This window comes from Ranitomeya imitator, chromosome 8, assembly GCF_032444005.1.
Source record: "Ranitomeya imitator isolate aRanImi1 chromosome 8, aRanImi1.pri, whole genome shotgun sequence".
Lineage (NCBI taxonomy): Eukaryota > Metazoa > Chordata > Amphibia > Anura > Dendrobatidae > Ranitomeya > Ranitomeya imitator.
Genome location: NC_091289.1, coordinates 72617288 through 72629810, shown reverse-complemented (window position 1 = coordinate 72629810; position 12523 = coordinate 72617288). Strand labels below are relative to the sequence as shown.

Here is a 12523-nt window from a genome sequence, read left to right as displayed (position 1 = left end):
TGCTCATCCAGCAGGGATATGTGCTCATCCGGCAGGGATATGTGCTCATCCACCAGGGATATGTGCTCATCCAGCAGGGATATGTGCTCATCCACCAGGGATATGTGCTCATCCAGCAGGGATATGTGCTCATCCACCAGGGATATGTGCTCATCCAGCAGGGATATGTACTCATCCAGCAGGGATATGTACTCATCCAGCAGGGATATGTACTCATCCAGCAGGGATATGTACTCATCCAGAAGGGATATGTGCTCATCCAGCAGGGATATGTGCTCATCCAGCAGGGATATGTGCTCATCCAGCATGGATATGTGCTCATCCAACAGGGATATGTGCTCATCCAACAGGGATATGTGCTCATCCAACAGGGATATGTGCTCATCCAGCAGGGATATATATTCATCCAGTAGGGGGGGGGAAATGTGCTCATCCAACTGGGATATGAACTCATCTAGCAGGGATATGTACTCACCTAGTAAGGATATGTGCTTATCCAGCAGGGATATGTGCTCATCCAACAGGGATATGTACTCATACAGCGGGGATATGTGCTCATCCAGCAGGGATATGTGCTCATCCAGCAGGCATATGTGCTCATCCAGCAGGGATATGTGCTCATCCAGCAGGGATATGTGCTCATCCAGCAGGCATATGTGCTCATCCAGCAGGGATATGTGCTCATCCAGCAGGGATATGTGCTCATCCAGCAGGGATATGTGCTCATTCAGCAGGGATATGTGCTCATCCAGCATGGATATGTGCTCATCCAGCAGGGATATGTGCTCATCTAGTACAGATATGTGCTCATCCAGCAGGAATATGTACTCATCCAGCAGGGATATATATTCATCCAGCAGGGGGGGGGGAAATGTGCTCATCCAGTAAGGAAATGTGCTCATCCAACTGGGATATGAACTCATCCAGCAGGGATATGTACTCACCTAGTAAGGATATGTGCTCATCCAGCAGGGATATGTGCTCATCCAGCAGGAATATGTACTCATCTAGCAGGGGTATGTTCTCATCCAGCAGGGATATGTGCTCATCCAGCAGGGATATGTGCTCATCCAGCAGTAATATGTGCTCATCCAGCAGGGATATGTGCTCATCCAACAGGGACATGTGCTCATTCAGCAGGGATATGTGCTCATCCATCATGGATATGTGCTCATCAAGCAGGGATATGTACTCACCTAGTAAGGATATGTGCTTATCCAGCAGGGATATGTGCTTATCCAGCAGGAATATGTACTCATCCAGCAGGGATATGTTCTCATCCAGCAGGGATATGTGCTCATCCAGCAGGGATATGTGCTCATCCAGCAGGGATATGTGCTCATCCAGCAGGGATATGTGCTCATCTAACAGGGATATGTGCTCATCCAGCATGGATATGTGCTCATCAAGCAGGGATATGTGCTCATCTAGTACGGATATGTGCTTATCCAGCAGGGATATGCACTCATCCAGCAGGGATATGTACTCACCTAGTAAGGATATCTGCTCATCCGGCAGAGATATGTACTCATCCGGCATTCATCCAGTAAGGATATGTACTCATGCAGTGAGAGGCAGAATCTTTAGTTCCCTTCTGCACATGCATCAGTCTCCATTTAAGTACTACAAGGTGACCTACCCGTGTGCACAAAGGAATTAGTGTACTGTATGTGCACACGTTGCGGATTCAATTGCAGATTTTTTGCACGGATTCTGCAGAATCCGCTGGTAAAATGACCTGCGTTTTACCTGCGGGTTTTCTGCGGATTTCGCCTGCGTTTTTACACCAGCGGATTCTTATAAAGGAATAAGTGTAAAACGCTGAGGAATCCGCACAAAGAATTGACATGCTGTAGAAAATAAACCGCTCTGTTTCTGCGCGGAATTTTCCGCAGCATGTGCAATGTGGATTTGGTTTTCCATAGGTTTACATGGTACTGTACAACGCATGGAAAACTGCTGCAGATTGGCAGGGCCAAATCCGCTGCGGATCCGCAGCCAAATCCACAACGTGTTCACATACCATTAAAGTCTCTGACCGGGACAAGCAGTTACTGATGCTGATACCCCGAGATGTCTGTGGATGAAGCAGGAGTTGTTATCCATTTCAATCAGGGAAGAACAAGCTGGGATATAGTTGGCATTTCAGGCCTTGTAAATTACATCTATATCTTACATGCTGATTTAATGCAACCAATTCATTAATCAAAGCTGATCATATAAAAAAATGCAACCAGCAACACTACGTTCCTTTTTAGAATAGAAAGAATAGATAGCCAGTAATCCAAATTGACTGGTTGCTTCAGGCTTTAGATGAAAAGTTGCAAACATGTTTACCATAAAACAGAGGATTACTGCTGCACTCTAGCAGATAAATCATTACTTATTTATTCCATCGAAAAAAGTAAACAGCTTGAGAAAGGCTCATAAAAAACTGAAGGTCTGAACTGGGAGACAGACTGGGGTGCATGCAGAATGTAAGCACGGGTTCACATTGGCCCCTTAACAGAAAAAAAACAAATATAGAAACAATAATTAAACACCCTGAAGTAAATAAATAAATAGCACAAAATACAGCTTGTAAGGTTATTAATATTAGCGTTAGGACCAACCCACTTACGGTCACCGTGAAGTGGTGGGACGTCTTTGGCATTTTTTAATCAAAAACCATGTTAACTAAGTACTGTATACTATTTCCATGCACTATGCTATTTAATTATTTACTGCAGGGTATTTAATCATTATGCGTCTGTCTTTGAGAAAGACTCATGTAGAGTCGAAACGTTGGCGTTTGTTACTTTTGCGATGCAATAAGAAAGGTTTCATCCTTAGAGTGCTGTGGTAATCCTCTTTTCCGCTAATCTAAACTGATTGTCATACCAAAAGTTATTAAAAATTGAATACATTTACGCTTCAGATAAATACTGTGTGTATTTTGTATATTGATAAACAAAGCTTTTTAATACGTTAATGATAAAAATAAAAGCACAGTACGTCCAGGAGCTTATATAACATCACCAGAAACCTTCCTCAAGATTTGTAAATCAAGTTTTGTGCATCCATTAGCATTTCCCACTGCAAAATAAGTAAAGCTTGTTTGGCCAAGGAGTATGCAGTAAAAATAAAAAATCTGCGGTCGCCCCCAGAGGAGCTCCGCTCTTCTGCTCTCACACCTCTGTCCCCTGCTGAACTGGCAGCATCAACATCTGGCTTTAGAATGACTCAGATGGAATGAGAAGGACGCTTTTCTGCAGCCGTCACATGATGCCCCCCACTGGATGCTGATGCCAGGTGAGTACAGTTTTGTTTTGTTTTTTTCATTTGATTTCACCCCCTGGGCAATCAAGCTTTAGTTAAAACATAATGGAAACCCCCCTTTAAAGCAAAACAATATTAGCTTGTTTATTTTGTACCTTATGAGCCAAGTGGAAAAGCAAGCGATTCTGCAGGTGGCTTTTAGGAGCTGAAACATCATTGAACACAAAAATGACAATGAATAAAAAGAACAAATAATATAATTAAACATTGAAAGGAATGACAATAATACCTCATTCTTGATTGGACTTCTATTTAGTAAAAACAAACAAAACAAAAACAAGAATCTATGAAATAAATGGTCTATTATGTCATGTTCTACTGTAGGACTTCTCAATCTATTTCTGCAAGCCAGACCAAGATGGCACCTGGGCTTCACCAAAAGTGGAGGAAACAGATACCAAAATAAAATATACGGTATGTTTCTTTTTTTAGTTTTGTGAACTCTATGTACGGTAACATTGAAATCAGTAAAACAGTTAATAATATTGCTAGACTATATATCTCTGCAGCCAACTACGGAGGCAGCATGTAGTAGAATTGCTGAAATGGGAACAGTTACGGTAATTACGGTACATATTCTTTAATGAAATAGACTAAACAGGTTTCAAAAGCTTTTCAGCTATGGAGTCATAAAACAGGTTTAGACAATTACCACACACAACACAAATTTCTTATACAAGTAAATCTAATAAACGCAGACCTGAAAATAATGACTTACAGAGGACCTTTCTCCAGTTTGAGCAGGTTAAAGTTGACTACAACATGGAGTAGTAGTTGCAGAGCTGAGTAAAACATATTTTGTATTCTTTCATTTAATTTGTGAAGTGACTGCTCTACAAGTGATCTGAATTGTCGCGAGACAGTATGGATTACGGCGGATAGACGAGGGATATGGTGGTTTATTATTTTTTCTCTTTTCTAGGTCACATGGGCATCAGGGATAAGGTGTTAAAGTAAGTATATGCTTTTTTTTATTTTTTACAGGTGACAAGGGCTTCAAGGATTAGGTAAGAGGTGAGTATATAAAGTGTTTTTATGTCAATATTTATTTCTTTAATCAGTAACAGCAGGAGTCAGCTGATGGGTGTAATAGTCTCTCATCAGACGACGCCTGTGACATTACGCTTTTTACTGCAGGTCACAGTCAAATCTGCAGGGTCACGCTGACACCTGACAGAGTGACCCCCCCCAGCGCTCTGAACGATAGTAACGTTACCCCTGATCAGAACCACCACGCTGGTGTTTCTCGCTCTGTGTCATACAGATGAAAAAGATGAAGTCCGTAAAAACGCAATAAAAAAACTCAACAAACCTGCAGCGAATCTGCAAACATTTTTATACCTGCGTTTTTGCTGCTTATTTAAATGACTCAATTTTAGTCAATAGGTGAAATACTAGGCAAAAATACACAAAGAATTGACATGGTTACGTCCTGTCCGTTTAAAAAAAATGGAGAGCTCGCAGACATGTAAAATGGATATGTGGAAGCAGCCTTAAAGGGAACCTGTCACCCCGTTTTTTCACATTGAGATAAAATATACTGTTAAATAGGGCTTGCGCTGTGCGTTACAATAGTGTATGTAGTGTACCCTGATTCCCCACCTATGCTGCGAAATACATTACCAAAGTCGCCGTTTTCGCCTGTCAATCAGGCTGGTCAGGTCGGGTGGGCGTGGTGACATTGCTGTTTCTTCCCCAGCTTTCCGTTGGTGGCGTAGTGGTGTGCGCATGTCCAAGTGCCGAATCCACTGCGCGCAGGTGAAGAAAAAGCGCGCGATCTGCGCCATTACCCTTGTCATCGGTGGGGGCGGCCATCTTCCTGAGGCCGCGCGTGCGCAGATGGAGTGCTCTGCTGCACGGGGCTTCAGGAAAATGGCCGCGGGATGCCGCGCGTGCGCAGATGGAGATCGCGGCGGCCATTTTCCCGAAGCCGAGTTTGCATCTATATAATGACTATATGGGGCCATTATTTTGTATGGAGTATTTTGTGGGGCCATTAATCTGTATGGAGAACTATGTGGGGGGCATTATTTTGAATGCAGGACTATATGGGGCCATTATACTCTATGGAAGACTATGTGGGGCCAATTATACTATATGGAAGGCAATGTGGAGCCCTTTATTCTGTCTGGAGAACTATATAGGGCCATTATTATGTTCGGAGAACTACGTGGGGCCCATTATTGTGTATGGAGGACTATGGGAGGCCATTATTCTGTAAGGAGGTCTATGTGGGGCCCATTATACTATGTGGAGGGATGTGTGGGGATCACAGTTGGAGCATCATACTGTGTTGGGGTCACCATACTTTGTCAGGGTGGTTGAGGGGGGAACAGTAGGGTCATCAAACCCCCCATGCATGTGGAGGAATTCACTGTGGGGCTCTCACACTGTGTTTGTGGGGCACTTTTGTTGGCATACTTTTTGGGGGCAATATATGGGCCTCAGTAAGAGGAAAATTTGTAAGGGCTGCAAAGCTGTGAGATGTGCTCCTCTGTGACCCCACCAAATATTAAAGTGTTTTTATTGGGGGGGGGGTGCCATTAGAACTTCTGCTATGGGGCCCCATACACCTCTTGCCCACGAGGAAATATTCTGGTCATGAGATTTGACTCTTAAGATCTATGAATGAAAACGTACTTTGTTCGTGGAACAACCTCTTAAGCTTGTTTTCATATGAAAAGGTGTATCATTACATTTGATGATATGGAAAAACTTCCTCAATTGTAGACATTTTTTTAAATAAATATCAAGGTTGGCCCATGACTTTGTACAAGCTTTTAATTTTGGCCCTCTGAGTTTGACATTCCTGCTCTATGGTAAGCTCTCCCCTTTCCCAACTTAAATAACTACTTCAGTGTTTTTTTTTATTTCACTGCTTGAGTGATGATTTAAATGTAATTCCCCTGCCCATCTCATACTATCCTGCATGCGCCTTAATCCTTTTCCAGCATTGCTCCTGTTGGACTCCAGCAAATAGTGGCCTGCTGGCAGATGCAGTGTTTCATGAAGCGCTGCGGAGGTCACTTTTCAATACAAGTTTATGAGAGTCTCGTTCGGACCTTCATAGACTCGCATTGAGCTCTTGTGACGTAATTTCTGACGTCTAGCCAGTACGCAAAAGGTGAAGTCGTTGTAAGGGGAATATAAGAAATGGGTGGAGGGGGCTTACATTTAAAGAGCCACTCCAGTGCTGAAAAACAAAACAAAAAAGCTGGAGTGATGCTTTAACTGACTGACGCTTGACCAGCCTGAAGTTATAGGATGTTGTGCAAGTCTAGTCACTTGTTGCTAATATTGGTATGTTAACATTTGATCTTGTCAGAGAAAAGAGGGAGACAAAAAAGTGCAAATAGGGTCTTATCAAACGTTACACAAAGTTGCCCACCAAGAGAACTACTCACCTGGTGAGATTGAAGGAAGGACATATATTAATGGCGGCTGCCATTCAGCGAATCAATGCAGCCATTAGTATCGACTTTTTTAAAAAACGTTTTACTACATACTTTATTATTTACAATAAATAAGGTGACATCTAAAAAATTAATAGAAAGATTGTTAAAAAAAGCTGTAAAGGAAAGACCCCAATTGTTAAAATTTATTTGCTGAATAAAATCCTCAATATTGTCGTTAGAATTATCCCAAATAAAAAATAGATTGTCTATAAATTTCTTATAAAAAATGATGTTTTTGCCCCAAATGCCATTTAGAATAAAAATCTCTTCAAAGACCTCCATAAGTAAATTTGCATACGTCGGTGCTACTTTTGAGCCCATTGCGGTACCTTTGATCTGATGGTAAAATACATTTTCAAAAGCAAAAAAATTATTATTCAATATAAAATCAATACCTTTCAGAATAAAATGCTTCTGCGGGTCTTTGCAAGCTAGGCAGCCTGAAACCTCTTGGTCTTAATGAAATTACTGAAGTTTTTATCTGATTTTTACAGGCTTTTAATGTATGTGGGCTTTCCTGAATCCAACATGGCGCTTAAGGAAATAGCCACCACGCTTTTCACAGCGCTGCTGCCGAACATAGATCCCTCGGCTGGGTTCACACTGCGTTGTGTGAACCCGTTTAACGGACTACGTTACACTGCGGCATAACGCGGTGTAACGTAGTCCGTTAACGCCATCACTTGCAATGGCGAATGTGCTAGCGATGTGCCGTCATTGAGTGATGGACCCGAGATGCGGGCTGCAGCGTTTCCGGGTCCGTCACTGCTAGCGCAGATGGAGCTAGCAGATGCTCCATCTGCGCTAGCGCAGTGCCAAAGTCGGCATTTGCGTTAGTGCAGACCGTTTAACGGATTTGTTGGACGGACTGCACAACGCAAGTGTGAACCTAGCCTTATTACGAGGCTACACAGGTCACTGGGTAAACCGCGCGCTGCAGACCTCCCAAGAGACGTGGTCCTTAAAATGCAATATGAGGAGTCCCGACATCTGATTCTCAATGCGGCGAGACTACTTCCTTCTCTACCTGGCTTCCCAGATTCGATGCGTTTATATGCGGACATCGCTCCAGCCACGCTTTCTAGAAGGAGAGCTCTCAAGCCTGTCACCACCGCTCTACAAACAGTGCAAGTTAAGTACCGCTGGGGGTTTCCATTTTCACTAACATTTACCCATTGGTCTGATCTTCATATCTGCCGCTCACTAGAGGAAGGTAAAAAAGCTCTCGAACAAGCTGAAATCCCGATGTCTGACACTGCTCCGCCTCAGCCACAAAGAAAACCACAACCTGTCAGAGAATGGAAACCAGCCCCTAAAACTAGGAGCCAAAATACACGAGTTACATGAATGGCTTCAAGACGTCTTTCTATTGGATCACCTCAGTTTAGACGTTGTTATAGGAATGTCCGTTGATGATTGTGCCTAACTTCAATAACTCTGTTGTCACTTTCAGTTATATACCCTCAATCCACCAATTCCGAGTTCAATAATATTTGCCCGAATTTCTTTCTTTCCCTCCCTCTCCCCTCTCCTCCCTCCCCTTTCCCCCCTCTCCCCTCCCCTCACCCTTTCCCCCTCCCTCCCCCTCTCCCCTCCCCTCCCCCTCACCCTTTCCCCATCCCTCCCCCTCTCCCCTCCCCCGTTTCCCTTCCCCCCTTCCTCCCTCTCCCTTCCCCCCAGCCTTTTTTTTTGTATTCCTCACCTCCTCCTTCCTCTTCCCTCCCTTCTCCTCATTAGGGCATGCTGTTATAAGGGTCGGGATCTTGGGTTTGCGACATGTTGCCCAACTTTGGTGAGGCCTGGATTTTCTCTTAATATGAACCTCCAGGTCACCATACTATTTGGGCTTTTGGCCCAGTTATTCATTTTCTCTAGGTTATGTATGTCTGTTTTCCCCTGTGTTGTTTCCTCCCCATTGTTTTCCCACAGAATTGCACAATGCCGATCTTCTCGTCAAGCTCAATGCGGGTTTATCCTCTGGTCAGGCTGGAAGATTACTGAGGAATGCTGGTTCATAGGCGGTAATAATTTTGTTAGCCATGTGTAGAGTTATATCTCATAATGTTAGGGGGCTTAACTCACCTGTAAAGCGAAAAAAGGCCTTTTTGGACTACCATAAGCATAAACCGGACATACTATGTCTACAAGAAACCCATTTCTCTAACACTTCCTCCCCCAAATACTTTGACCCTAACTATTTCCGTTTTTTTTTTTTGGCTTCTTGGGACCGTAAAACTAGGGGCATGGCCATTTTACTTAGAAACAACTTCCCATTTCAATTAACCTATTCCTATTCAGACCCGGAGGGCAGATTCCTAATCCTACAAGGGTCACTACAGGGCCACAATATCTGCATTGCAAATAGCTACCTCCCCGCCTCTAGTCAAATACCGGTATTTAAAATGATTCTATCAAAACTCTCCTCAATGTCTTATCACTGATTTGGAGCGGAGATTTCAATTTCACTCTGAACCCGAGCCTGGACAGCAGCTCTTTGAAAAGGTCACATATCATTTAGACTGATAGGAAAAAAATTCTTCGTCTGATGAGTGAGAACCGTTTGGTAGATATATGGAGGGAGGTTAATGAATCCATGAGAGGCTACACATATTTCTCACCAGTCCACAAGTCGTACTCTCGAATTGACATTCAATTAACTGCGGCGACTTCTCTCCCAAATGTCCTACATTCGCGCCATGTCCCATCGTCGTGGTCTGACCACAACGCTTTCCTGTCCGTTTTTTAAATTTAACATTATTACATCCAACCTTTTTAGGTGGCGGTTAAACGAATTTCTACTTACTGACCCTACGATATCCTCCCAAATCATGGAGGAACTGAAACTTTTTTTTCAATCTAATGTACTAAAGATTCCTCCCCTGGCAATATATGGTTGGCCCATAAAAAGTACATCACCGGTTCTCTATTTAAAAAATAGCATCGGTCAAGAAAAAAAACAGATCCGAATTCCAAGGCAGGCTTGAAACTAAATTATCGAAGCTAGAACAGGCGAACCAATTATCTACGTCACGGTTTTTAATTAAACAGATACAGTGTTAGGGCTAGCGGAACGCACCAAATGATAAGACAGAGTATGGTGCGTTCGCAGCCCGGGGTCCACCGTGCAGAGATGGAACCTGCTGCCAAGTAATGACGGACTATATGGCGGTACTCATAAGTATACACACGTGGGTTAAACTTCACCCAGCGTGAAGGAAGCGATCCTGTTGCGTCACAGGACCGCGGTACCGCACATAGAGCGCGAGCAAGTAGTCAGCGAACTCAACCCCAACTAGGATTGAAGTCCGATTAGACCCTTGCTGGCACAACACCGCAACTGGGTGTGTAAGGAAACTAAACAACAATATTAAGGCACAAGAGTGCATGCGGTGCCGCACTGACGAACGCCACTAACCACCCAGGCTTGGGTAAGGAAAGCACAGAGGAAGTGCACGGCGCCGTACTGGCGGTCACAGCAACTGGACGCTGTAATGTGTGATTCGTGCTGTAGGATAAGTCGGGCGCTAGATAGCAACCATACACCTTCCGCGAACAGACATTCAATAGGGTAGGGGTATCCAAGGACGACTTGCACTCACAACATACACACATTAACAATTGTACACTAGCGCATGGCCGTGCGGTCATGCGCAGTTTATATAGTTGCAGCACAGGAAGTGGCCACAGAAACTTTGCCCTTCCAAGACCTGCCAAGAGGACCAATGGAATGTGCTGCAGAGCCTGAGCACATGACCCTCGATCTCCAACGGGAGATCTTGCCCTGGGCATGCTCAGTGTGTGCAGACAAGGACTTAGTCCCAGAGAAGTCCGCTCGCTGCTGACCAGCACTGGCTTTAATGGCAGAAGCTGAAGAAGCAGCAGTAACTCTCTGTACAGAGTGAGACTGAGCAAGACGCTGGGACCGACGTCCCTGCTGAGCAGACTCCACTGCGGCTGGATAAGAATGGGAGACCGCAGCGGAGATGGCTCGAGATTCCCCCTGTGCAGAAGCGGGAACTCGAGACCTAACATACAGGACACTAAAATGCAGTTGGATGCTGTTCTCACTGAAAGAGCCCTGGCCTGGACGCGAGCCACCTATTATAGGCAGGCAAATAAGCTGTTAGGAGTCGAGTTCCCGCCGCTGCACAGGGGGAATCTCGAGCCGTGTCTGCTGCGGTCTCCCATTCTGCATCGGCCGCAGTGGAGCCTGCTCAGCGGAGACGTCGATCCCAGAGTCTCATTGGATCTGATACTGTGCAAAGGGTTACAGCTGCCTCTCCAGGCTCTGCTATTGTACCCTGCACTGGTCTGCGGCGAGCAGGCTTTTCTGGGACTAAGTCCTGCTTTGCACACACTGAGCATGCCCAGGGTAAGATCTCTCAGTGGAGGTCTAGGCTCACATGCTCAGGTACTGCAGCGACTTCCATTGGTCCTCCAGGAAGGCCCTGTACCTGATCAAGTTCTGTGGCAGCCTTCCATTAGTCCTTCTTGGAAGGTCCTGTCCATGCTGCAGCTATAAAAGGTTTGCATGACCGCACGGCCATGCGCTAGTGTCAATTTATGTATGAGTTCAGCGCCAGTGTGGTCGTGTTTGTATGCAGTCAGGGACCCGGCTGAAATAAGCCCCTAGAATACTGGCACCTCCGGCGAGGAGTTTCCTGTGTGTGTATTCAGGGACCCAGCTGAAATAAGCCCCTAGAATGCTGGCACCTCCGGTGAGGAGTCTTATGTGAGTGGATTCAGGGCTGGCATATAGCCATTAGAATTCTGGCTCCACCGGAGAGGAGCTGCGTGTTTGCATTTGACTGCATAGTAACATAGTAACAGAGTAACATAGTTAGTAAGGCCGAAAAAAGACATTTGTCCATCCAGTTCAGCATATATTCCATCATAATAAATCCCCAGATCTACGTCCTTCTACAGAACCTAATAATTGTATGATACAATATTGTTCTGCTCCAGGAAGACATCCAGGCCTTTCTTGAACCCCTCGACTGAGTTCGCCATCACCACCTCCTCAGGCAAGCAATTCCAGATTCTCACTGCCCTAACAGTAAAGAATCCTCTTCTATGTTGGTGGAAAAACCTTCTCTCCTCCAGACGCAAAGAATGCCCCCTTGTGCCCGTCACCTTCCTTGGTATAAACAGATCCTCAGCGAGATATTTGTATTGTCCCCTTATATACTTATACATGGTTATTAGATCGTCCCTCAGTCGTCTTTTTTCTAGACTAAATAATCCTAATTTCGCTAATCTATCTAGGTATTGTAGATCTCCCATCCCCTTTATTAATTTTGTTGCCCTCCTTTGTACTCTCTCTAGTTCCATGATATCCTTCCTGAGCACCGGTGCCCAAAACTGGACACAGTACTCCATGTGCGGTCTAACTAGGGATTTGTACAGAGGCAGTATAATGCTCTCATCATGTGTATCCAGACCTCTTTTAATGCACCCCATGATCCTGTTTGCCTTGGCAGCTGCTGCCTGGCACTGGCTGCTCCAGGCAAGTTTATCATTAACTAGGATCCCCAAGTCCTTCTCCCTGTCAGATTTACCCAGTGGTTTCCCGTCCAGTGTGTAATGGTGATATTGATTCCTTCTTCATGTGCATGACCACTAACTGCTCTACTAAGTAGCTGTGTTCCTCTGTGAGCTAAACAGGGCACAACGTTCTCTTTGCTAACAGACTCTGTGAAGTAACAGAGTTTGTTTATAGTACTATATTGTACCGCCATACTTAGCAGCAG

The 12523-nt window shown here is 44.6% G+C and overlaps 1 protein-coding gene across 1 annotated transcript in view; it reads right to left on the bottom strand.

The window, feature by feature from the left end:
• IFT56 (intraflagellar transport 56) overlaps positions 1-12523 on the bottom strand; it is a 143347-nt gene that overhangs the window by 83291 nt on the left and 47533 nt on the right. The window contains exon 5 of the mRNA XM_069737071.1: positions 3414-3463. Within this exon, the coding sequence (XP_069593172.1) occupies positions 3414-3463 (50 nt within the window). The remainder of the gene's footprint in view (positions 1-3413; positions 3464-12523) is intronic.